General features: G+C 36.2%; 2 protein-coding genes across 3 annotated transcripts; one reads left to right on the top strand and one right to left on the bottom strand.

Annotated features, from left to right (window-relative positions):
* Positions 1–450: 450 nt before the first annotated feature.
* On the top strand, positions 451–27,924 carry LOC117159022 (uncharacterized). Of its 2 annotated transcripts, none has more exons than XM_033338497.2 (9): positions 451–825; positions 16,067–16,525; positions 16,631–18,306; positions 18,656–19,141; positions 20,503–20,653; positions 20,961–21,400; positions 25,322–25,685; positions 26,200–26,521; positions 26,974–27,924. In XM_033338497.2, the coding sequence occupies exons 1-9, from the start codon at positions 693–695 to the stop codon at positions 27,221–27,223; spliced, it is 4,281 nt and encodes a 1,426-aa protein (XP_033194388.2). In that variant the 5' UTR covers positions 451–692; the 3' UTR covers positions 27,224–27,924. The 2 variants fall into 2 exon arrangements, with proteins under 2 accessions (XP_033194388.2, XP_033194387.2); XM_033338496.2 differs by having other exon boundaries at positions 20,476–20,653.
* LOC117159023 (uncharacterized) lies at positions 1,461–14,907 on the bottom strand. The gene is made up of 13 exons (XM_033338498.2): positions 14,612–14,907; positions 13,732–13,814; positions 13,368–13,459; positions 13,158–13,292; positions 12,568–12,697; positions 10,654–10,866; positions 6,295–6,395; positions 5,891–6,199; positions 5,281–5,621; positions 4,438–4,597; positions 2,559–2,685; positions 2,034–2,207; positions 1,461–1,817 (listed from the first exon to the last, which is right to left on the bottom strand). The coding sequence occupies exons 1-13, from the start codon at positions 14,893–14,895 to the stop codon at positions 1,630–1,632; spliced, it is 2,337 nt and encodes a 778-aa protein (XP_033194389.2). The 5' UTR covers positions 14,896–14,907; the 3' UTR covers positions 1,461–1,629.

Raw genomic sequence — 27,924 nt, 5'->3', positions numbered from 1 at the left:
TATTAGAATGTTACGATCTTTCGATTTCAAATATTCACGTATGTATCTAGAATTCCACATTTGTAACTGTATATAAGCGAGAATAAATATTTATGTACTTAACTATGCATGACATATGATTTCAATTTCACACATAGGTTTACAATATATTCTGTTATAATGCAAATTATTTCACGATGATACATTAAAATATTTTTAGGTGTAATATCTTTTTATTGAATAAGGAAGTTGTGATAACGATTAAACAATCAATAAATGTACGCAATACGTTTCTGATTAAAACAATTCTCGAATAATCTCGTTCTTTCTATCTGTAACTTCTATTCAGAAAATTTATTCAAAATATTATTTAAATAATGCACAATTCTGGTTTTCGTGAAAATCACTCTGAAGATAGCTATTGTGGCAAATAACGCATGCGCATTGCGCATGTACGTTTCAGTAGAGAGCAGTAGTAACATGGAGGACATCTCTCTGAGTCACGTTTGAGCCTTTAGAACACAGATCTTTAGCTCATATGCTGCCTCTACTATACACATGTATACACATATGTATTTAGACTGTACATAAACGTGGCGATATAGGTTAAATGTTTATAGTCTATGGTGGACTAACAGTGTTTTGCAATTCGTAGTTTAGTAATCTTTTGATGGCAGTGTTTCGAGTTACGTGGTGCCAACGTCACTGCAAACATGAGTAGTAAATCACGTAAAGTGAAAAATCCATTATTATCAGCTGCTGGTGAAGGCTTTCCGTTTGAAAATTACACCGAAAATGCATTTTTGATGCCAGTTACGCCTGCTACACCTGCGGTACTCCGCGATGGTGAGTCTGTTAATGAAACACCTGGGTGGGGCTCTCACAGATTCATATTTTCCTAATCTTGACATGTGATAAAATGTATGAATGACATTTATCACAAAACTAATCATCATTATGTACGTTTTCTTATTCTTTTATTTCATTTATTTTCACACAGTTGCAGGTATCATTCGCATCTAGGCAAACATCTGTGCATGCATAATGTTTGTTACAAGCTGAATGTCAGTTTATTTCTTACTAGATTAGAAATTGTTTTCCAACCTAGATACTTTATTTATTGTACTCAATGCTTGTACGTATGTTGCACAATAAGTATAACTGTTTATTGAATTCTAATGATTTTGAAATTTATATCAGTTTTGACCTTGTATGTATTTGTATGTAATTGTAAAGTAAACCAGCTTACCCTTCTTTTCCATTAATCGTGCAATACAATACAATTCTATTATAACGTAAAGTTTGTAATAGATTTTGTACATTAAGTTTTCCACTGTTCCTTTTGTTGAAATTTGTTTAATTTACAATTACATTAAGTTGCAATTTATACTTTCACCATTAAAATTATAATGATATAAATTTAAATTGAATTTGATTGTTCTTCAAATATTAAATAAAATCATTGTGTCTGTATATAGAAATAAGGTAATATCAACATTTATTAACAACAACTTATGTACATTATTGTAGATATAATTAACAGAAATGTATTTTAAATCTAATGTTAGTTTGTAATATTAACTTATATAATAGCAAGGATGAATATAAGCTACATCATACTGCGATATACATTTTAGTACTGATAAAGAATTAGAAAGTAGTCCTTTCTGACTGCGTAGGTGGTCTTGATCCATATCGTTGTGTATAAGGCAAGTTGTGACTTTTCCTTTTCCGAATGCAATATATAATTAAGACAGTGATCGCAATAATGAATAACAAAGCTATCAATGCTCCTACTGTAATAGCTGCAATCTCAGCTTCTGATAAGTTGTTCCATGCTGAAAAGATTGATCGTATTTGTTTTATTATGAAAGATACAAGTTCTTCATTTCTCCATAGCTATATTATCATGTTTCTTAGAAAGTAATACAAATTCAGAAATATGTTTCTGATATGGGTGCCATAGAGTGTTGCATATTTTGTTCAAAGTTCATATTTATTTATGAAATAAGAAGTTATATCAGTAAATGTAACAGCAATGATGCAATAATTACCTGTGACATCTATAGTTATAGTGCTGTAATTATCTAATAAATCTATTGCTGTAATTTTAACTGTCTTATCACAACACGTAGCAGAATAATAGAATGTTACAGGGCTTCTTGTGCCACTAATAAATTCCGTACGTGGGTAAACATTGTTCAGTGACGATATCACACGTTTCAGACCTGTATAAAGTATTTAACATTTTTTCCTTGTAAAGTTCAAAAAATTCAGTATAAATAAGATAATTTTTGTTCTGAATACCAGTAAATTTGTACTTCATAAATTAACCACGTGAGTTTTTTGTAAACCAAAACTTTTAGAATATTAACACAGAAAATTATTAATAACACTGAATAGAAAAAAACTATTTAGTAACTTTAATAAATGCAACGTATTTAAAAATAATGTTTAAAATTAACCTAATGCGATCAGACCAGCAAGTATAATTTATTGCTAATATCGTTTGTAATGGAAAAGAAGGAAAAAATATCGTTCGTTCTCAGATAAAGCATTGTGTGAAATTCAATTAATACCTGAGTCGTAATCTTGAATTGTAATGTCGACGCTCCAACGGGATTTATAGCATCGGTCTTTTACCAATTTTCCAGCGCAGTTATTATTGAAAGAATATTCGGTAGTTGGCTTTACATCATCGGTTAGCTAGATATTGTGACGTAACGTAATAGAATTTATAATGAAATGTTATTATCAGATTATCGTATTAATAGAAAATGTTATTTTATAAAAATGTATGTTATCGATAATAGCAGAGGTATTAATATTTGCATTCGTAAACTCTTCATCAAAAACATTTTATAGATGTAGTTATATATATGTCGGAGTCAGGTTGGCATTTTGGGGCGTTCTATGAACCTTTACTTACTTTACCGTCGCGAATGTAGCTAATATTTATCAGTACGAATGTGGACACTACAAGAGGCTATGAGTAATAGCAATAGGATGTTCGAGATGATGATGACAACGAATTCAGGTTCGATAACGAATCCACGGTCCATGGGAGGACAAGTATCAACGTACCATTCGATTCGAGTAACTTCTCGACAACTCAATCAGCAATTCGTTCGAAGGATGTAAAATCAGTGATGTTCGGAGACGATGCTGTGGCGGAGGAAAGCTAAGGATGGGTGTGTCTAGCGCACGGGGCCATCGGATTTGTTGGTAACGATTTTAGTTAAGAGAGTGAGGGAAATAGGCTTCGTCGTTAATTGGTTAAACGAAGGGTCTTAACCGCCCTCGAGAGAAAGTGGTTCGTGGGAGGAAAGTTGTATCATACGTGAGAAAAACTAACTTTCCCTTGTCAAGCTGTAGTAGACAATAGTCTTTAGAAATTCTTCGGAAACGGACGTTTGTTTGGTTTGAAGGACCTCTATTAGGAAATCTATGAGATTTATGGAAGGTACTTGAGACTATTGAGGGTACGCAGTGAGTACCCGAAGACATCTGGTTGTCATCTTGCCCGCGGTGTGTGGCCTGGGCTAGGTAGAGTGTTACGCGACGTAACAGAAGGTATGGAGCGATAGTATGACTCTCTTTAAAAGAAATACCCATAGTATTCCTGACAGTAAAACATTCCAACGGTTTCTTCGGACAATGAATACCAGATGTTGAGGCACTTATAGGGCACAAGTGCAGATAGTCTGAGGAACCGTTAAAACCTGGGTTTTTTGGTAATTAAGATTTTCCAAACGGACAGGCAGTCCTTAGACACACCCCATTATAGTCTTCCTCAGTGGCATCCTCGGGACGAAAATTCATTCTTTCTTGCGACCTCATCGACGAAGAGAGTAGCGCCTTACGATCTGTGAGTATTACACGTTTGAGTCAGATAGTGTGAGCAAGTATATCTATCATCCCGTTGACCGTGGATTCGGTCATAGATTGAACCTAAGACCAACGTCACTAGTATCGCAAGTGCCCAACTGCCGCGGTTGCTTGTCGAATCGGTAGTATCCACACTCGTATTACTAGGCCGTACCGTCGTTATAACACAGCGATGGCCAATTCGAGTGAAGATCTATCAAACGCCCACAGCCCTATTCCTGACGCTTCTCCGACATGTATATAGAAATACATTTTATAATGTTAATAGTTAAAATTAAAATTATTTAGCATTATTTCATGAAATCTTATTAAACCACAAAGAATATTTTAAGTTGCTACATAGTCTGTATTTTTATACAATATACACTTGCAAATATATTTGCACGACTTTTATTAATGATTTAATAAGCGTATCCATCACAAAATTTGAAATATTCAAGATTTTGTATGCTTTAATAAATTACCAAATGAAAATTTTAATTTTTAAGGATTTATTTGGTAGTGTTTCGTTTGGAAGATATATATTGTCATAATTAATCATTTTTGTGATTAACTTTTTCCAATGATTACCTTTGAAAGTGATCCTTTTACGTATAGATATACAGATTTTTCCTTTATTTCTGTACCCAAGATAAACAACGTGACAGTGTTAGCTGTATCCGGTGCAGCATTATCAGGTACAATCAAATCTACCGCTACGTTGCTCACCTGTCCGGGATATATCCATGTGCTAAAATATAAATAATTAGTAAATAATGAATAGGTTGTCATATCGCGTAACGAAAATCGACATGGTGCTAATAACTGGGATGGTATTAAAGTTATTCAACAACCAAGCATAAGTTTTGTTCATTTATACAGTAATGATATTCACTTAAGTTATTGCATTTTTTCACTAACATCTAAAAGTCTATTTGAAATGCATAAGAAAATGTATACAATCTTTCGAAGTTGTTTCTATGTAGTTAATATTATATGATATTCTTATATAATAATTTAACAATTTTTATTTGACTTTTCTTATTATCTCATGTAATCTAATTATATAATTGATCATACGATGATATTAATTAATGTTATGATTCGAAATGAAATTCATTTTTCATGGTCAAGCAGGAACAGATCAATGAGATTGACGTATGAAGAAAGGATCATACGTATGGATGACGTGTAATTGATAACTACACATGCATATAAAATAAAACGTTCATTACTGGGATATTAGCAGAAGACAACCTTATTCATTGCATGTCATTAACTTATAAAAGTTAAGTAAAAGAAATAGATTAGTCTTGACTTATCATACAACAATGGTTAAAAAATAAAATAAAGGGGAGATAGATAACTTAAAATATAATTAATCGTTAAAGGCTATCATGGGTGAAATTCGAGTATAAACATAATATAACTTACTAGGCTGGTTGAATGTTGTACAATCTGAAAGGAGTGCTCTTTACTCTGAATACATATCTGACAGGCAAAATACAACTGTTCATCACATCAAATACTATTCTGTGTATCGTTCCTGGTGTAACAAGCAGATTGCTATTTCTGTTTACCTCTATAAGCATCGTTTTCTCCTCGATAATATTTTCATTAGCATAGTTTGCCAATTCCTCGGATAGTTCACGATTATCTAAAGTTTCTATCATCCTCATAGATGTACCAACATTTTTTTGTACTGGTGTTCTGATATCAACGTCGAGGTTATCGATTACTCCAATAGAAGATTTTTTATGAGACTTATCCCATTCCTGAATTAATGACGTGTTATGTTTTACCATGTAAAAGTAAGAATTGTAAGTGAAATAAAATAAAATTAATTTCTTTCTGTGGACAATATGAGGGAAATAATTATGTGTCGCTAATTGTTTTGTTTTATTTTGAATATTGTTCATTTACGATTAGTGAATGTAAATTTGACACCTCATTGAATCGATTCTAAACTACGTACTTGTTATATCACAATTGGGAATAATATTATTCATTTACTTATTATTAATGAGAACTTTATTTTCTTTACCTCTATTGGAATCATTCTTTCAACAAATTTCTCATTTGAAGAATTCGAAGTAACAGTTAAATTTTTATTAATATCTACGATAGTAACATACTCATACAAATTAAGCAGCATGCTTTCAGTACTAGGAGTAATCATCGACAAATCGTATTCTGTTGAATTTTCTTTTCTTATTTCTTTATTTTCATCTCGATCTTGAATAACATATTTTAGTGATCTTTCTCGTGTTATCTTTCTGTTCCCCATTAATTTGTAACTACTTGTAGCATTCAAATTTTGTTGTTCAACCACAGTTATATCAGAAATAATCGGCTGGAAAAATGTATTACAAGTTGGTGATGTTTCAGTACAATTTCTAGTTTCAAATATATTCACAGAATGATAGTGGCATATTTAGTATACGTTACCATTATTTTATCATTAAATGTCTCCTTTTCATCTTGTGATATATCTACTTCTTTTTTAATGTTTGAACGATCATATTTATTCGCTTCATCGTTGATGTTTCCTGTAAGAAAGTAACTTAGATTTTATTATAGGGTGGTATGAAAGAATTCGAATATGTTTCTCAGTAGGAATTTATATAGGAATCTGAATTAACAAACAGATACGAATTTCGTCTATTTAGAAGATCGAAACAGAAATATCTGTTTACATTTTAAGTAATTCTCTTTCGTAATAATGTATGAATTTAAAAAGAGTTTAAATACTCATTGGAAGTAATTTTGAATTGTTTGCTTTCTGTCGAATTTTAAAAGATGATATACTTCTCCTTTTTATTTAGATTACGTTAACTTGCTCAAGGTAAATGTACAGATTAAAATTTGTGTATGATTATTATGATTTCATTGTTTTCAATGAGATATTAAATGCCTGTATTTGAGTTCTGTGTAATTTTCGCAATCTAAACGAAAACAAACGATATGACGAGCATGTGTGTATTTATCACATTTGTTCGAAAACGTTGCATCTTTGATACATTAATTACAATATCTATAACATTATCTCCTAGCTGAATAGCAATGAACTAACGTATGTAAATTCTTCAGCTGATATCAATATTTTCTTCAAATTATTGTCGTCGATATCTTCTACCATTGAGAAACTTAAATAAACACGTGTATACATTATCGTAATATTTATTGATTAGAATTGTTCGAGAGATAGTAGAATCGAATTCGTTAGAAAAACATTTTTCAATTGTGTAATATCGTACACAATTTTTCAATATTACCGACTTGAACTATATTTCATTTGAAATTCGTAACATTCAAAGTCAAGTATCTTTAAACTTATTTCCTTTTAACTTTTATATAATTACATATCTCAAACTAAAAAATTGATCGATGTACAAGCTAAGAATTCCTCTCGAAACTTATGCAAATTCTTCGGACAATTTTATCAAGATAATAGGCAGTATGTACTTAAAAACTTGAAAAATAGTTACTAATACAAGTGACTAGAAGCTAATACAAGCTTCCAGTTTAATTCATCACTAAAAATAAGTATTACTTTAATTCTTGCAGTTATACATGTAATGTCTGAATCACGGCGTGAACGACAATTGTTTTTAGCAAATCATGTTCCCGCAACAATTTAAACTTACGACTTACGATTTGTTTCTGTAGAAGCTATGAATTGAAACTTAGCATTATTTCAATTTATAGCTCCTATCTCACTAGTTATTTCGAACGTACATTTACGAAAATTCATATTTTTTGTGGAACCAACTTAAAAAATAGACTCTCAATAGAGACTTGTTCCATCTTTTAAGTATTATAACGGATACCGTACTGTGTACTTATATTTTGTATATTCTTTCATATTATGTAATACATTCTTTCTATTCTGTATTTGCACCTTTCAGTTTCTCGTACATGCATAATCATTCGCAGTCTAATAATCACATTTACATATGAAATAATTTATTCAATACAACATTTCTTCCTTTTGAAAGGAGGCTCAACCAAAGATAAAAAAAGCGAGGTGCAATAAGATTTAAAACCGCCAACACATTCATTGTCGGTATCGTCGGTGAGATGAGACTGAATAAGACGACGATACGAACGTGTTGATAGCTCTGATATATCAAGCGAGCACGTAACGCGTACGAAATCAGAAACAAAGCACATAGTCAAGGTACAACCGATTTGGTAATAATAGAACAGCACATTTGCAGATGGGTTAATTACGAATGTAGCCTATTTCATAGAAATCGTGTTTTGTGCGTTCCCACACGTGTACTTCATTTCTTCGTTGTATCTGTTCGATTACGATGATTCATAAAGCAGAAACAAAAAGTAGGAGAAGGAATTGGCGAATCTTGATCTTCTCTTCCTGCATCTCGCGTGCGTCAGCTAAACGCGCGAGCTGGCTGATCAAAGGGCAGCCCGTCGCGTGTTGCACAACTTTTCGTGTATCTCTGAGCCAGAAAACAACGTTTCGGTTGGCAGTTGTCAGATGTGTGGCGCGTCGTTAGCAAGTCTCTTCAACGCGTTACGACGTGGTGGCAAATACGAACGCGACGGCGTTTGCCGACAGTTCGCGATATAAGTTTACGTTAGTTAGACCATCAGGGCCGATCTGTCGGATGTATCTGGTCCTTGGAATCTGTTAAATTTCAAACGATCGCCACGCTTCCATTATTGTCGATTGATCGTCGTTTCATAGGGTTGCCTAGGTAAGCTCTCGATATCTTGGTAATTGGGAATTTTAATCCTTTACACTCGGAATGCCGGTTATTCTGATGCGACTTTTTCTGTGTCGTAAATACGGGTCTCGTAAACTTAACCATTTCACACGATTATTAGGCACGAGCTTTGTATTTAGGAATATTTTCTTTTCCATTCAGAGGTATTGTCACGTAATTGATTCAGGTAAATGTCAAAGGCGTTGCATTTAAAAAGAGTTAAAAAATCAAATTTGGAAGTGATAAGAACTCGATCAGCGAATATCTTAATTCTTTCAGTATTAAAGTGGAACATTTTAATTTATTCTTTTAATTAGAGTTTCTGATTTGAAATTCTTTCGCAACCACTCTTCCGAGTAATCATCCGAGCAATTGTTTCGAAATGTGTCACACTTTATAAATTATGAAATATAAATTATATCCTAACGCACAGCTATATGTAATATGTAAATAAAGTAATCGTACATTTTTCATATGAATTTGGTATTTAATTACCGCGGTAATTAAGAAAGATATTCAAATGTTTCCCAAGTGCAAATGGTTCACTACAACCGGATTGTTGTATCACAACGATAAGACAATAACCTAGTTGAATCATCGTCAGGGAATACCTCGATGGTATTCGAACGTAACAAGTGCACTTGTAACAGGTGTTCTAGCTGTATGTTACATAACAATAATGATTTTAGTACAACATCCTTGACAGTGATTGTAATTATATCAATGATTATTTCTACTTAGTATCGCTTTTTTCGTTCGTGTTTATACGATGCTATATATATCGATGTTGAATATATGCGATCATCTTTACATAGCCGGCTGGAGATTTGGAGACACGTGTTAAATACATGAGCTATTTTATTGTATGTGTATCGATGTTTTCCATATATTGAGATAATTTTATGCATGCTGTTCGTAAAAAGTAATGCGTAATTTGTATTCAGCTTTCTAAATTTAAATATTACTATTTTTATTTATTTTATTTAAGGTCGCGTCAATCATTTTTTTAATGGCCATTTAAATTTAATATCTGTTTAAAAGATATGTTTTTGTGCACCAAACGTTTCTGGTTGTTTGGGTATATTCGTAACGATACTTTCTTAATAAAAATTTTCCATTTATGGGAACGTTATCGTTGTATGCTTATCTGCGAGTAAAGAGATTTGAATATAGTAAGCATTTTGGAGTATCGTGGAAATAGATTTTTCACCCAGCTGTTTATACAGCATCGTATTAGTGTTATATGTATTCTATCATACGCTTCTTTCATACTTCAATTATTTTACTCTTTTTTAATTGTGACATTGAAAAAAGAGGGAAGTTCGTTAACGATTTAATTCTAAATATATAAATATTTTGCAAATATCTTTTTAGATCGCATTTCGTCACAAATATCGTTTAACTATATATTGAAACAAAGATTTCGCATGAATTACATGATTTTGTGCAAACAAATGTTTAAATCTCGTTTTGTATTTAAATCTCTTATACATATTTACATTACCATGTCTTCGTAATTAACAATTGATTTAAAATCATACGTGTGGTGTTGCTTTTAATTCTGAAATTCTTATCGTTCTGCAATTTAATGTACACTACTGTTTCCATGATATTATATAACCTTCGAAATCCAAGTTCCTTTCACTCGTATGTAACAATTTCCTTTCTTATTATTTTCCTTATTAAGTCGCACATCAATCAAAAGTATGAAGTTCTCTTTTGTTTTCCCTCAACTGTACTTTATTTTGCTGCATTTGCTGTCTAATGCTTGCTATGTATGAAAAGACTATAAACTGTTTAAATTTAATAAACGTACCGACCATATTTCTTAACTAAATACATTCAAATATTATTTTCTTTAAAACGACGCCTTAAACAGAAAAAATATTGTACCTAAATTCACACATAGCAAATTTTCTCGGTCGATTTTCTCGACAATAGAGCCTTAAAGGAAACAAAGTCTATTCTATATCTTCAATCTATTTTTTCACGTAGAATCATCCCTTCTCGGTTATACCAACGAAGATGAAAGGGACACGCCGTATTTAGATAATTCAAACTAAAAATGCTCACTCACCGTTCGACCGTAGATTCGGCGAAAACAGTTTGTCTACGTCGTTCTCTTCGTCCACGAGACCCTGCACAACGAAGCGATATTTCGAATCTTCCACCCCTACAAGTTTCATCCGCCACTCGCCAGGTGGCGCATTTCGTGTGTCAATTCTCACTCCGTTCGGGTCTCCCTTATGCGTCCAAGATATCGCTGTTACGTCCCTCGACACTGTTGCGTCTGTTAATTAGAATATACAAAGTACGTGCACATAGCGGTCTGTTTCGCGCGTATTTCCCATCTTTGGCTGTATTCCCGAGAAAGACGTTCCTCGAGTATGCGAGTAATATTTCGGGATGGTTTCGACCGATCTAACAGCTTGACGAGAAATCCACGATGAACACGCGCGAAATAATAATCGCTGGATTGGTGTGGCGATAGTATCACGATTATGCGTGCGAAACGAGGAGAATCGTTCGCTGTAACGTAACGAATGCGGCCGGAATTCTCCGAGACGACGATGCGGTCGATACGATGAACGGTAGGCTGGTTGAAAGTGTTCGTGAACGAGGAAAAGCCAAGGGAAAAAACACTGGTGTTTCGTTCGATTGAAAATCGCTCGTTAAGGTGCTTTCTAGGCGATTACGTACATAGGTGACTACATAGGATCGATCGTTTTACACGCAGAAGATTCCTGTTATTTTTGCTCTGTGTGGGAAAGTGATTTAGGGTTAGCGTAAATGGCTTGGCAGTGTTCGTGAGCCAATTCCAAACGTAAATGGAATTTTGTACGAATATCGGAAATAGGTTTATTGTGGAAGAAAAACCAAGGGAGAAGCTTCGTTTGATCCGAGATCATCTCTCGGGGGACCTCTAAGTGACTACGTGGATAGATCGATCGTCTTATTTGCAGGAAATTCGTGTTATTTTTGCACTGTGCGGAGCAGCGTTTTAAGGTGAACGTAGTTGGCTCGTCAGTGTTGCGGGTTAATTCTTAATCTATGGAAATTCGTACGAATATCGTTAGTTTTATTGTGGAAGAAACACTAAAGATATTGGAAGGAAAACAGTGGCATTTCCTTTGATTTGAGACCGTCCCTTTCAAGGCAATTCTAGGTGAGTAGGCGAATCGGTCGTTTTACTTACGAAAGATTTGTCAGCGTTAGAAGTTGGACAGTGTTTGCGAGTTAATGGTGCATAGAGGTGCGTGGAAATTTGTGCCATATTGGTTAGGTTTAGCGTGTTTGTAACAGAGTTGAAAATTTGATATGAAGCTAGTGAAGGAAAGAACGGAGATATCACAATCTAAGATTAGTAATTTAAAGGAAAAATAGTTCATGTTTGTGGTCTTCGTTAATACGTTAACACAGTGATGGATACTTTTTGAACATAGATCTATAGCGATATAAATCGTCATCTTGCTGTAAACAGAAATGTAGATGACGTAAAATGACAATTTGTTGTGTATATGTCAAAGAAAACTGTACCTACGCTAAGATGACCGATATCATTTTTAGTACAAGTATGTTGTTCATCAGTTACACTTTTGTCGATACGACTTTGATAAGTATTTTTTATTAATTCGTACAGTTTTTCTCATTTACATAAAACGAACGTGGTAAATGATATCTTACGTTTCGCGTGTAATAAATATGCGTACAACATAAATAACACGGCACATTGAACATGGACATGAAAATTGCCGAGTGCTATTAATTCACCTGCTAATCTACGTACTAAGGATCGAAGATTATTTTTAGTTTACAATGCATAACTAAATTGGACGTGTAGTATTAAAACACGTGGCCCGAGCTGCTATTGCGTCGACGTAAACGGATTTACGTTTGATGAATTGGTTAATTTGCTGCTAATTTGATTTATCGAATTGATCTTGGCCTGCTGCGTCTCTAAAATTTAATCAAGCGTTTAAGACAAACTCACCCATGGGTATTTGAAGCAATGCGTTCGAAACATTTCCATCGATGTCTACGATGATTCGATGAATTGTACTGTTCACTAGGAAATTCGTTTGCGTCTGTCCGTTCAAATTATATTTTTCTGCTATTTTTATCTGTCAGAAAATATTTAAGAAACATTTGTTATATTATTAAATATATTTAAATATATGTAACTGTATATTCTGCTCAGACATTGACAGTAATAAATATATATAAAAAGATGTTCATTAAATTATTTGATAATTTAAAATGAAATAAAAATTCGTATAACGGTAACATTTTGCCAAGGCAACAGTATTTGCATAATACCATTAATTAATGTCCGTGCTATAGAATATTCCATTTCTTGTTATTACGGAGAATTAGATATATAGATGTAGTTATTCTGTTGTTTATTTAATTAATTTTAAGATGTAACCCGAGATCTATAAAATATTCATGTGATTCGGATATTGTGTACGAAGGATTAGTTCTAATTTTCGTTGTTCAAAATACGCCTGGTTTGAATTTCACGTTTCTCGCGTAACATGTACATTTCGTGAATAAATTTAAAGTAATAGAAATAATAATTACGCCAATAGGATCAATAACCCTGCTCCGATCGCTTTTATTTCTCTCGCTATTTTCCACGTTTGGTTGGAACTCTCTGTCTGCGTAATTCGAGGCAGTTCCTGTTTCAGTGGTGTTACAATTTAGGTCAAGGTAAATCTAAAAGCATAAAGAAGACGATGAGTGCTATTTAAACGGCAGCGCTACTATTGTAGAAATTTTGTTGAATCGTACCTGACAATTTTTGATGATGTTATTCAAATTTCGTGTATCCGTCGATTCTGTTTTTAATAGTAATTGCGAATGATCTTTTGGTCGAGATTGATCTAAAATATTTCAGCATGCAAGTTACTTTCTCATAGGTTTGTTGCTATTTAATCAATTTTATTGAAGCTTAGTTGAAACTGTGTCGAAAGTAGACAACTAAGCAGATTGGTTTGCTGTACAATTAATTACTAATTACGTAAAAACTACGATAATATAAATGTTAATAGATTGGGGTTAGGTTAAAAATTAAATCCATAAAGCATGACCGTTTTACAGTTTTTATATGTTGTTTTGAAATTATAATTACTTTTTGCATGTTAAAGTATCTTACCTAACATGTCTATGTCGTCAATCCAGAAGACATTGACATATTGTTTATTGACTCCGTCCTTGTTGTATCTATCAATGCAGTACCTTTATGATAAATTGAAATTTTATTTTATTATTTACTATCTTAAATATATAATAAGCAATGTTATTTAACATTTAATATTGTACATATTAATATCTTACAAGTGCACCGTAATCATCGAGTGCACGTAACGTACGATTTAAGATCTAAGTTCTACGGTTTTTATAAGAAATGTGCTTCAAATTTGTTGAAATTGCCTTTAGAAATATGTTGATATACCGAGCAAATTTATAGTCACTGATATGCGAACCTACACCATTTCGCAACAATGTGCGTTTTTAGTTACTTCAAATAAGTCGAATACATAAAATTCATTAAATATATGTAAATTTTTGTGTTTCACTGCATTAGATGTTTATTCAGTATTATTCAGTATTATTCAGATATTTATTCAGTAGTTATTAGGTTCTTGGACAAGTTACGAATTATCGGCTGTTGTATCAGTACAAGTTGGTTGGGTCATCACTAAAACAGTTATATGAACGATTTTTGTGAAATTTTTCTACATTTGCTCTTTATTCTATATCCCGTTCATAATTATGTTTATGAAGAGTGATCACTTTGAATACTTAAGTCTTGAAGATATGAAAGATGTTAAAGGTTTCACTGTTCAAGGAAATTCAGAAAATATACAAATGCAAGAAAATTGATGTCTGGATTTAAAAATACTCATCAAAAGCCATATGAGTATCAAAGAATTCATTCATCACGTCTCAATCAATGATCCTTTGATGCTCGATGATTCCGTGCAAGAAAATTCCAAAGATCAATTCTTAATAGATCCTCGTGATCATCTCACCTAGAACACGCGTCCGTAGAGGAAACTAAAATTCCATCGTCACCGGTATTTTCTAATTGTTTAAAAACTTCCTTATCCACTGAACGCTGTATTGAACGAATCCAATGAGGTGCCTGTGGAGCTTTCGAATCTAACGATTGCCTGAAAAGCGTCCAGTTTTTTCTCGAATCTCCATCGATACTTCCAATAGGGTCCACGATTGACGTATCGTCGAAAACTATCGCGCATTTGATACACACCAAATAACAAACAAATAAGAACCAGAAACACGTTAACGCTGACATGATATCGTTCGATGTTTCGGGAACACTGTGGTCAGAAAACTCGTCGTAAAAATGAGGCAGTTACTTATAAAGTTGCGGGCGTAGACGTTTACAAAAGGGTAAGGTGTCTTGTCAATTAGGTGGACGATAACGTGGTCGCAAAGTAAATCTAGGTGTAAACGCGGCATATTGCACAATCACAGGTGTTTGATGTGAACGCGTGTACAGGATGTGAGATCGGCTATAGAAATCGGTAATACGAGATCCGACAGGATGTCAGCACAATCGTACGCGTAAGAAAAGATACAGGCAATTATCTTTGTCATCGGGATTTACGTTCATTGTATCCTGTCCAATATTGACAGTTTGTGAATAATCCAGTCGAGGTATCAGCTTATTGAGGGATTCACGGTTAATATAGCAAAGAATGAGATTGTGGATGGCTTTAGAACTGTAACAGGTTATGATGATTGCTGAGCTACGTCGTTTCTACGTCATGTAAATAGAGGATTTTCAGGAACTTGGGTAATTTATATAGCGTTGCGTCAGATTTTAAGCATCGAGATTAAGCACGCAGGTTTTGCTTCGTAAGAAGACAGATTTAAACTTGAGATTTTATTAAAGATTAAAGATAGAGCAGGGTTGCCTGAGATGTTTGTTATTCTGTTCGGTATTAGCACGAGGAATTTAGAGCGACGAAAAGTTAAAAATTATGCGTTCCTTGAAAAAGCGAGGTAATAGGTTTGTATTAAGGGTATTTGTTGTGATTAGAAGGTTGATTTAGCTTGTATAATTTTTGTGGAATAATTATACTCGAGACATTATTGTTTTACATAAATAAGTAATTCATTTGTTAATTTATTCATACGTTAGATTTTATTAAATTTACAAAACTATCATTCGGCGACGGTTTTCGTGATTTACACGTATAATTCTGTCTAATGAGATAATATTAGATTCGTTGCTTTCTAACATGTATGTGAATAATTTGTTTTGCATGAAATCCAAACGTATTTTAAATAAGAATTATAGGGAAATATAATCCTATTCGTATCATTATCAATCTTATTATTCACCATAATTAATCTCAATTTATTTCAGGAAAAAAAAACACTTCCGAAGAAAATTATCTCTATATCATAAAACTGTTTTATACATTCTAAAATATCGTCGAATTTTCCGTTGTTTTCAGGTGCTGAACTGAACAGCTTCGTAGGTCAGGAGCCGGCGAGTTTACAGAATTCAACGACATCGACAACTGCAGCCGATGCGGAAAGTGAATTCACGCCAATACCCCTGCATCCTGAAGAAAACAAGAATCCACCGAGTCAGCCAACGAAACAAGGATACCTCACCTCCATTCTTTCCTCCTTGCCGAATTTATCATTGTCATCGATTACCGGCGACAATTCGACATCTCAGGCGAATCAAGGAGTGGAGAAAGTAACCGGTGTACAAAATACAAATCCTTATGTGCCTTCGCATGATCGTAACTCGTTGAGGGATACGTCACCTCCTGTAGTCGCCAATTTTCACGATCCTCGACGCACGAACTTTGCAGGATCCGTCGAGGTTAATTCTGGAATTAGCGGAAGTTTGTCAGCCCCGCCACAACCGACGGTGCCACCTACGCTTCCTTCGTCAACAAATGGTAAATTTGTTAGATTTCTTAGAAAGTTGCGAATATTAGTGGTATTCAGGTAATGGGCTTAAATAAATAATACATAATATAATAATCCTTTTTCTTTCGTTTCAGGGCCCATTTCATATCGGCTTGGCAGTCAAAGACGTCTTAAATACGCACCGCCGCCCGATTTAACATCAAACGCGTCCAAACAATATTCCGCCCCGGTAACTCAACCGTTAGCCATATCGAATATCGCAACACCTAATATATTCAATCCAAACGAATCTATCGCGCCAGTTCCAAGTTATCAACCCGTTGAAACGTCGATTTCCACCAATTCACCGTCGTTACAACGTTCCACGCCGGAGTATCTGTCACAGGCCAACTCTTTGCAAGAGTCTTTTAGGTCCAGTCCAGTGGCAGCAACAGTTCCTTACAGCTCTACCGGCACTTCGCGAAGTGTAACGCCTCAGAATCAAAATTCGGGTTCTGAAACTGTTCCTGTCGTCGACAGACCAAACGTTCCTCTGTCGTCTGCCCGGACAATTCCTCTGCAAGTTCCGGAACCGATTACTCCACAGAATACTCCGGCCAACGTTTCTTACTACGCGTTTGATGCATACGCTGGTCAACGAGATTTCCCTCCGAAGACGGTCAACTTAGAAAAAGAACCGGTGGTAGCGAAGAGTCAAACAGACTCGCCTTTGCCAATTTTGAAGGACAGTACTGTAAGACCCAGCGCGGAGGCGAAACCTTCTGTAACCTTTGCGCCAGTGTCTGCGGTTCAAGTTTCGGAGAAGTTGGAACACTTGCTTGCCGAACGAAAGGAAGATTCGCCGGACCTACCCACCGAGACGCCAACGAAAGTCGAGGAAAGTGCAAAACAGTGTGAAATCGCTGAGAGTTTCGACGATGTAAATTTAACTAGTGCTGAAGACAAGTACGAGTTACCGAAATCTGACGCGTTGAGCAATGCGTTTGTAAGACAAGAGGCTTCAGAGGCGATACAGCCAACGGTACCTTCCCAGGAAGTGCACACAGACCTCGAAAAGTTCGATGCACCGCAGAGTCATGGTGTTCCATCGAACGTGCAGCCCCCACAACAATATTATCAACCCCAGTCTTTCGCATCGAGTGGTGACGTCTTTGTGGGAAAGCTGCCAGACCAGAGGTTGAGTTCTTCTGCAGCGGTTGCTTCAGTCGCCAGCACATTCCCCGATCCCTCTAACAATTTCGCACAATCTGCGAGCTCGTTCTTCGCTACGCCGAAGGAGGATACCAGCTCGTTTTCTACTTTCCAGTACAAAGAACATAGCACGAATGCCCCTGTAGACGTACTTTATTTGGAAAACGATTTGCAACAAGTGTCGTTCGGTAGCTCGATCGATTCCAGTCTTGTTAGTCCTTCGATACCCGTAGCTCAGTCGCCGTGGGACGGTAATCAAATTTCTCAGACTGTGATTGCAACATGTAACGCGTCTGCTCAACAACCGCAACAGCCGTTGTTTTACAATCCCGCACAATTTCAAGAATTACCGCAATACGCACCTGCAAGCCACTTGTACGCGCCACCAGTGCAAAATATAACAACGAACCACGCTCATCACTATTTCGATAATTTCGCTGGACCAACGAAAACGTACAATATAACGAGTGGAATTGGCATTGAATTTCCTACTACGTCTTCTGTGACGACAACCGTACCTGAACCCACAGGTTCGGCTACACTGAATCCAGTTCAGATGTCAGTTAACCCATTGGGTGGACGCGATAACGCTGACGGTGTTTCTAATATTCAGAACTTGGTGAGACACGCAATCGTATTTATATGATATAATTTGTATTTTATAATAATTCCGTGGGATTATTTTCATCGCTATCTTTCTATGCATTTAATGAATGTCTACAATATACAAAAACATACAAAATATCCACAATAGAGTACTGTTTGTAATTTCTAATAGATAAAACGAATCCCTATTTTAAGTTTTAGCTGTTCATATTAAGATATAGATCCGCAAGTCTATCCATAACCATTATCTAAGTCATAAGAATAACATATTCTTTTAATCCATGATTGTTCTATTAAGAGAATATTATAAAATTTTATTTATTCCATATTTTATGTATTCTATATTTTGCGATTAATTTTAGACTGCTGGCTCTATGGATAAACGCATGCAGTACAGAGGGGTGTATCACCATTGGTTTTATCGCAAGAAGGTGGAACACAAAGTGCTATGGCTTCCGTTCTCCATGCAAGACAGCTTGCGTTTAGAAGACGTTCACAACTCTAGCGAAATCACCCCTGAAACGACAGTTGCTACTGACGGAGGTCGTTACGACGTGGACATTTTACGTCGTCAGAGATCCCCCGTTTATTGGAGTGGAGAATCGACGGAAGTGAGACGATGTTCTTGGTTCTTCAAAGGACCAACCGAGTCAAGATACGTTCCTTACGACGAAAGTATTGCTGCCAAACTCGAGGAAGAATATAAACAAGCATGTCTGTCGAACAGTTGGAACCGAAGGATCGACTTGAACAGCGGAGAATACATCATCTTTCACAGTGCCACAGTTCAGGCCCATTATTTGACAGCTGCATCACCAGAATTGGCAGCTTCGTGGGGCAATAGCGCGGTAAATTATACATATTACTGTATCTTTTTGTTGTTGTGCTGTTTTTTTATTTAAACGTACCATTTTCTTTTTCTATTAGTATTCTGCTGTATCAATGTTCTATTAATGTGTTATGGAATGTATAGTATATGGAAAAATTAAACTGAGATCGAATATATTAACGCATTATAGTCTGTCATTGGGTGTAGAAAAGTTAATTTTGAAAAGTAGATTAAAATTTAAAAGCACGCAAAGAAATTGATATTTATCTGATATCAGAAAGGATTACCATAAAAGAGTATTGCTTTTTAAAAAGCATTCGGAATTAATAAATTTTATTCTATATTTTTTTTTTTTTTTTGTTCATACATATAATAATAATCCCCCATCGATCTTTCTAATTGGAGATTAGGAAAATTCATGTATACGTCACAAGTTGTTCAAAGTCGATTTTCCCAAAAACGATGTCTCTAACGCAATTTTGTTATTATTGATTTTCCTTTGTCCGTTTGTATCGTGAATTGTGAGGCACCTTGTATTAGATAATTATTTTGTATGTATAAATGTATATGCTAATTCTGATGTTTATTTGATACTGTTGTCTCATATATTTGTATTTTGGGTACGAGGATTAAAAGTATTATTTGATCTTTTAGTCAACTAAATGTACAAATATGTGCACATGAATTCTAATGTGTCTTAAGTAGTATGCATCTTTAAAAATTTGTTCCTTAATAATAGAATTTTCAATGTGCTTTAACATTTATGTTCTGTTTTGTTTTAACTATTGTGTTTAATCTTTTTATTGTGTGTATGATCACTGTATTTTATACTAAATACTTTAAGTAGATGCTTATTTTTTGAATGCCACACTTTTTCAGTTTATGCTAAATTTGACATTTAAGTATTTTGCCAAATATTTTCGAAGTATTATTATGCTAAATTTTAAAATAAAATTCAAATTTGAAATAAATTAAAAGAAAAGATACATCTTAAATGACGTTACATTTTATGGAAAATATAGTCTGTGGTCAAATAAAAAAAAAAATGACTTTATTTTGCAGGCTCTATAAATTAAGTATAACGCATAATTGGAAGTAGAGTACTTCATAAATTGCATACTTGATGATTTAAATATATTTTGAACTAAATCTTTGTTGCTGGAAAAGTTCGCTATAATTTCATTAACGTAGTAAACAATTTATAAAATAATCGTTGATTTTCTAGCTATCGTTCAGCGCAGTATAAACTGCTGTCTTTGCAGGCATGTCACGCATTCATTTTTATTCCGATTATTTTCTTTTTTATTACGCACGAATGGTTCTGTTGGAAATGTTGAATCGCAATTTGTACAGGGCTCAGAGGACAGTGCATATTTACAGGGTGCTGGTAGTAGGCCTAAGGTGATAAAAAGAGGCCTTGACGAGTTCCACATCGAAGATGGCGAGCCTGAGAAAGTGGATCATCTTCTGTTCATCGTTCATGGCATTGGAAGCGTTTGTGACTTGAAATTCCGAACCGTGGAAGAAGTTGGTACGATCAGAATTATTTTTATAAATCTTCAGTATTCCTTTAAATGTAAACTTATAGTATCTCTAAAAATTCTACTTTCTTAGAGAGGAAATTCTGAACGACATGATAAATAAAAAGTAATATTGTGTTAAATTCTTAAATGTATGAAAAACAATTTTATATTTTTGCATGGTAAACAAGTCTGGTACTACAGCTTCTCGAATAATAAATAATAGAAATACATTGTAATAACTATTTGCATTGGTAATAAGTTCAATGTAATAACAATTTAATGGTGCTACTAATAACTCGTGTTATGGATTTACAGTCGACGAATTTCGAAGTATTTCGCTGCAGTTAGTCCAGTCACATTATCGAACCGCCAGTGAACAGAGAATCGTGAATAGGATAGAAGTTTTACCAATCTCGTGGCACACGACGCTTCATTCCGAGGATACTGGAATCGATAAAAAATTACAAGCGATCACTTTGGAGAGTATACCGAAATTACGACATTTCACCAATGACACATTGCTCGACATACTTTTCTATACTAGTCCAGTATATTGTCAAACCATCACAGAGACGGTTGGAAATGAAATAAACAGACTAGCCGCTCTTTTCAAGAAACGTAATCCGGATTTCGATGGTGGAATATATCTGGGCGGCCATTCTTTAGGTAGTTTAATTTTATTTGATCTTCTGTGCCATCAGAAACCGCTGTCGGATAATACATCGTGTGATGACAGTGAAACTAACGAAGAGCAAGTAAGTAAATCATGTTTACTTGATTTTAAAAGGGGAAACGTAGAAAAGAGAATTTAGAAAAACGATCGGACAAGTCTTTGATTAAAGAATGCGCGAAGAAACCTTTTTATTTATTGTCATTTTTATATTTTGAGAAATTATTAATTTCAGAAAAATCTTTCTTGTTAAAGTTGCCGATGAAAACCAATTTTCATAGGTTGCTTGTATACCTATTACTCGACGCATCCAGTCAGAATGAATTTTTCTAAATTCTTGCAACTTGATTTATTATATTACATTACACTTTAATATAAACTGATAGTTCTGAAAATCTTACGGATCGTTTAAAAATTAGAATAGTACAGAATATGTCTTTATATATCGTTCAAAAGTTTCTGGAAATAAGTAGTGTTTCTTCGACCAATCGCGGGGAGACGTAATCGCAAGGAGAGACGTCAACGGGGGTCGTAAATCCCCGTTACGATTATAACAATCGACACCACGAGTTGATCGATCCCCTGATTTCCGTTGAGATAATAGGGGTGATTGAGGTTGTATAACCCTGTGATTCACAGAATTATAAATTATATGTTTCCAGCACTTAGATTACACTGACGGAGAGAAATAAGTAATTAACAACTTGTCGCACGAAGCTAAGATAGATATGTGCGTTAGAGCAAGGCTCTTATAATTAGATTTAGTGTATTAGTGGACGTAGCACTATGAGATTTAGGAGAGGAAATGTAGGCTCGACAATACCGAGACCGACTCTCGCGTTATGCTTAGACTGCCCCGCTGGGCATTAGCGTATACTTAGTAGTTGACTTTTCCAACGATGTAGAAGAAGTGAAGTTGAGTGACGATGCTGTGTCCGAGGAAAGCTAAGGATGGGTGTGTCTAGCGCACGGGACCATCGGATTTGTTGGTGCCGATGTTATTTAGGAGAGTGAGGGAATAGGCTTCGTTTTTAATTGGTTAAACGAAGGGTCTTAACTGCCCTCGACAGAAAGTGGTTAGTGGGAGGAACGTTGCAGCGTGCGTGAGAAAAACCAACTTTCCCTTGTCCAGCCGTGGTAGACAATAGTGTTTAGAAATTCCTCGGAACCAGATGTTTGTTTTGTTTAAAGGACCTTTGCAGGCAAGTGACTCGGGTTTATGACGGGTGCTTAAGGATATTGAGGGTACGCCGTACGGAAAAGCGGACATCTGGTGTCCGTCTGGCCCGCGGTGTGTGACCTGGGCCAGGCAGAGAGGCCCGGCGTAACATCCTCCCCCCGTTGAGAGGGTACCGATCAAAATTTCATTAAAGGTGGAGTTAATTGGAGCAGCCGCCCGACTTCTTGTTGATTGCTGATTGTCCTTATTCTGCTTGATCGGGTTGGCTCGTTGGTAGGACGAGCTGTGTGGCACGTCGTTCCAAGATGCTCGTTGCCGTATGACTTGTGGTAGTCTGGATGAGGCCGTTGTCGCCAGGGTGCCTTCGAAGATACGGTCGAAAGTCCGGTGCGTTGAGGATATGTTGTCTTCCTTGCGTTCTGGATCGCCGTGGTCATCTGCATTGCCTGGCGATTTTCTATTGCGGTTCACGAACCAGGAAGCGTCGTGAAACAGCTCGGCCCATGAAGTATCGTGAGATACCTCGTCCCAGGAGGTGTCGTTGTACAACTCGCCGATTTCCCAAAGGCACGTGAAATCCGTGAGTGGTTGCACAATGAAGACGTGAAGGAGGTCCACGGTGGATTGGGGGACAGGGCTCCCCCCGCTGATACATTCGTATCGCGCCTTCTTGATGATGCTTGGTGGTTGGACCGGCGTGGTCCAGTTTACTGCGAAAGACAGAATTGGAGACATCTTACCTTCCGTTTGGTTAGGTTTGGATCTGGAGCGGGAAGATTTCGCATCTCGGTCCAAGATGCTCGGCTCCGTATGAGTCATTGCCGTCCGTAGGTGCCGTAGCTGCCAGGGAAAATGGGTGGCCAGGCCTAAGGGTTGTTGCGTTGAGAGCAAGTGGTCCACCTTGTAGGCTGCACTGACATCGACGAGTGTGGTGTTTTGTTTCAGCCCATTCGTCGGTGTGCTCCATTTCGGCGACAATGTAGTAGGAGACGGCATGTCGGCTGGTAAGGTTTCATCCGTCTGTTGATCCAGAGACTCTTGAGCGGCTGTCTGATTCAAAGCGTCTGATGGCGTGGAATCAGATTGTTGCGATGCTGATGATGTGAGCGAGGTTGTCGTTGGGTCTCGGGTGGGTGACACGTTGTGAGTGTCACGCGATGAGGTCCGCATGTCATGCGACAAGATCGGCGTCCGAGTCGATGCGATATTCTCCGTCGGCTCGGGTTTCACGCATGAATCGCGTGTGTTTGTTGTCGACGGGGTTGTTGCTGAGATTTGCTCAAAGAGACCTAGGAACCGCACGTCAAGCTTCCGATGCTCTTGCGATAACGAATCTAAACCCTCAGCTTCCCCCTCATCTAACCCATCTAGCTCGTCTTGAACTGCGAGTATCGTCCTCCAAATTTCATCGAACGAGTTGCGGCAAGATATTAGGAAGATTCTGTTTGCCTTCCCAGACGCTTCGTATTCATCGAGTTCGCGCCTTATGGTTGCAAGTCGACGGGCTACGGCGCCTCGTCTCCGCCGTAACGTGCTGATTAGTTCAGTTTGGGCCATATTTGATTTTAATAACCGGAACGATCTTGCTTGATCAAATGGACGTTGATCTGGGCCTCGGTTGATGATCGTTACGATGCGGCGTTGGCTCGTGTAGATGCTGAGCGACGGAGGTGCTCCTCTCCGACGGCGGTTCCCTTGATCAGTTGACTAAGTGGTTGGAACTTGGATTTCACGCGACACTGTATAGTCACTGGTCAGTGCACTTTTTGGCGACACGAAATCCGGCTCGAAGGACCATGTTTCTTCGACCAATCGCGGGGAGACGTAATCGCAAGGAGAGACGTCAACGGGGGTCGTAAATCCCCGTTACGATTATGACAATCGACACCACGAGTTGATCGATCCCCTGATTTCCGTTGAGATAATAGGGGTGATTGAGGTTGTATAACCCTGTGATTCACAGAATTATAAATTATATGTTTCCAGCACTTAGATTACACTGACGGAGAGAAATAAGTAATTAACAACTTGTCGCACGAAGCTAAGATAGATATGTGCGTTAGAGCAAGGCTCTTATAATTAGATTTAGTGTATTAGTGGACGTAGCACTATGAGATTTAGGAGAGGAAATGTAGGCTCGACAATACCGAGACCGACTCTCGCGTTATGCTTAGACTGCCCCGCTGGGCATTAGCGTATACTTAGTAGTTGACTTTTCCAACGATGTAGAAGAAGTGAAGTTGAGTGACGATGCTGTGTCCGAGGAAAGCTAAGGATGGGTGTGTCTAGCGCACGGGACCATCGGATTTGTTGGTGCCGATGTTATTTAGGAGAGTGAGGGAATAGGCTTCGTTTTTAATTGGTTAAACGAAGGGTCTTAACTGCCCTCGACAGAAAGTGGTTAGTGGGAGGAAAGTTGCAGCGTGCGTGAGAAAAACCAACTTTCCCTTGTCCAGCCGTGGTAGACAATAGTGTTTAGAAATTCCTCAGAACCAGATGTTTGTTTTGTTTAAAGGACTTTTGCAGGCAAGTGACTCGGGTTTATGACGGGTGCTTAAGGATATTGAGGGTACGCCGTACGGAAAAGCGGACATCTGGTGTCCGTCTGGCCCGCGGTGTGTGACCTGGGCCAGGCAGAGAGGCCCGGCGTAACAAGTAGTGATATTTAAACTGTGAACTCAGTGTCAAAATCATTCAAACAAACGCGTCTCAGCGCGAATACGGTCGAACAATAATTATTAAAAAATTAATCATAAACTTTTATTATCACTCGAACTATTAATTTACTTTTAGTTTATAACGACAGTTTAATTTTGTTTGTTTCAGAATCAAGAAAATATCGATCCCTCTCAATTATCCGATCGTGTAGCGAAACGACGTCTCAGTAAAAAGATAAGCTACGTAGTAGGTTCTGCCGGAACGGGTCAGCCTTATATACACTATACACAGTTACATTTTCACCCACGTGCCTTTTTCGCTCTCGGTAGTCCAATTGGTATGTTCGTGACAGTTCGTGGCATTGATATGCTCGGGGAAGACTTTGCATTACCAACGTGTCCCGCCTTTTTCAACATATTTCACCCGTTCGACCCAGTAGCTTATAGAGTCGAAGCACTCATTAATCCAGATGCTCCTAAATATCGACCAATGTTGATTCCCCACCATAAGGGACGTAAGAGAATGCATTTAGGTAAGCGTTCATTTGAGACCTACTGTGATATACAAAATCCATTTCAGATCAATTAAACAATTTTTACTTTACATTTCAAAAGAGATATTTTAGAGCATTTTAGTAACATATTATTTGTGGTACGGTTTTATTTACTTGTTGTGTCCTTATATGCAATAAAATTCATTCCAACATTCTTTTAAGTATCTCTACATTTGTTTCCATTAAAAATTTAATGTTTTCGTAAATCAATATAAAGTTGATTTATAGTTATGCATTTTCAAATTGTAATTTAAAGTTAGTATAGAGATTAGTACAAATTTACTAATATAAAACGAAACAGAATTCTTTATAATATTTTGTAAGAATTTCTTTTGAAGCATTTTCACCTCTATTTATTGCAAAATATGTCACGGAAGTTTTAATGTGATAAACAATTTATAAATTGAAAATAGTGATAGGTATTCGACCGGAGATAAAATTAGGGAAATAAAAAATACGTAAAAAATGTTGCCATAATTTGTGTATCTTGTAGAATTAAAGGAGACAATGGCGCGGGTCGGCGCGGATCTGAAGCAGAGGCTACTGGATTCTGTAAGAAGTACATGGAATTCTGTCTATCAGTTGGCAGTGTTTCACAGATCCGATAATAACACACTCGAGCGTGAAATAGACAAAGTTATGGAAGAACAGTTACAACAAACAGTTTCGGATCAACAAACTAACGACGATATCGATGTTGAGTTTAAAGTGGGCAACCTGAATGGTGGGCGAAGAATAGATTACGTCCTTCAGGAAGCTCCGTTCGAGTACATTAACGAGTACATTTTTGCATTGACAAGTCACGTCTGTTACTGGTTAGTAAAATTTTTCAAATCGTATTAGAAATTATTGAAAAGTCTTCATTGAAGGCTTCACGTAACGCTTCGTGTATATAAATAGCAAATTAATTATTGCTTAGATTACTTGACAAAGTTCTTTAGTTTTACAAGATAAATATTTTTTTATCATTTCCCTTTATTATTTATAATAAAGAGTTTAAAATAGTATGTACTAATATTTTCATATATTAATTTATATCTTTATGAACACGTCTAAAGGAGTAGAACTTAGGCAGAGATTTGCTTGACTCTCTAAATATTATAACGACTACTGTACTTTTTGTGCAACGCTATTATGTGTATTCTATATGTTTTTGCACCTTTAAATTTCCCATAGATGCAAACGCACTTACACTCTTCCAATGAGTATTGTAGGTACTTTGTAGAAAACTCTTAATTAACTCAAAACGTTATATATTTTTGTCTAGGGAGTCTGAGGATACTATGCTGATGATTTTAAAGGAAATATATGGCTCCGATGGCATTCAGACAGACGCACAACTTCCACAGCAAACATTGTGCGTAGAACGGCTGTCCCCATCGCCAACCTTGTCGTCGTCCTCTAAATGTGACGGGATACCGCCTATGGCACGTGTCATTGGAATGAATCCTACTACACCTATATCTGAAAAACCTGTTAGCCCACCGCCTAAAAGCGGATTTGTTAAAAAGTCATGATCAAAATGGAATCGCTAAGTTTCCTGGAAACATTTCAAGATAACGAAAAGCAGGCCGATGTTCAGAATCATTCAATCGCTACCGATCAGGTTGATGCGGGCATTGTACCTGACGCTAACGCTAGTTACAAATTTTACGATTACTGAGAATCAAATTTTCCTGTTTCCTACGAGGAGATGTTATCAAATCTGCGCTATAGCGTCGTAAAGTATTGTCCAAGTGGATTGTTCCTCCGTGTGTTCTCAAATACGCCGTTTAGATTCGTCGACCTATGTGACAACGTTCAAGTATCAAACGATTAACTAAAAGCATCATGCATTAAGAAGCGATTTAAATGAATTATGATATTCTAAGTCCTAGGCGAACCGTGAAAATTATACATATAGGATTGAAGCGGTGGTCTTAAGTTGATATACACGGTACGTTGTCGCACTCTAAAGATGTTGCAATATTCATCGAAGGAATTTGAAGGATACTAACATAGGACAAGCGAACGCGAGTGAGAGATTTGTAATACAAAAAAAAAGAAGGTTATATATAATATAAGGATTAATCACATATTGTTTATTGTAAATATATGATTTATAAATGAATACAAGTTAAATAGACCATGAGGTTTTTCAAAATGTGCTTGCATTATGAGAATTTAACTCCGCGTTCTCATTAATGTAAGGATTTTAATAAAATACCATATTCTTCTA

The sequence above is a fragment of the Bombus vancouverensis genome, chromosome 7, assembly GCF_051014615.1.
Source record: "Bombus vancouverensis nearcticus chromosome 7, iyBomVanc1_principal, whole genome shotgun sequence".
Taxonomy (NCBI): Eukaryota; Metazoa; Arthropoda; class Insecta; order Hymenoptera; family Apidae; genus Bombus; species Bombus vancouverensis.
This window is presented reverse-complemented; position numbering and strand designations above follow the sequence as displayed.

Coding starts and splice junctions, on each gene's coding strand:
- LOC117159023 (XM_033338498.2), bottom strand. CDS start 14,895: ATGTCAGCGTTAACGTGTTTCTGGTTCTTATTTGTTTGTTATTTGGTG. Junction 13,815..14,611: donor TCTACGGACGCGTGTTCTAG/GTGAGATGATCA, acceptor TTTATCATAAAG/GTACTGCATTGATAGATACA. Junction 6,200..6,294: donor CATTTAATGATAAAATAATG/GTAACGTATACT, acceptor ACATTTTTCCAG/CCGATTATTTCTGATATAAC.
- LOC117159022 (XM_033338496.2), top strand. CDS start 693: ATGAGTAGTAAATCACGTAAAGTGAAAAATCCATTATTATCAGCTGCT. Junction 18,307..18,655: donor TTTCTAATATTCAGAACTTG/GTGAGACACGCA, acceptor GATTAATTTTAG/ACTGCTGGCTCTATGGATAA. Junction 19,142..20,475: donor CTTCGTGGGGCAATAGCGCG/GTAAATTATACA, acceptor CAATTTGTACAG/GGCTCAGAGGACAGTGCATA.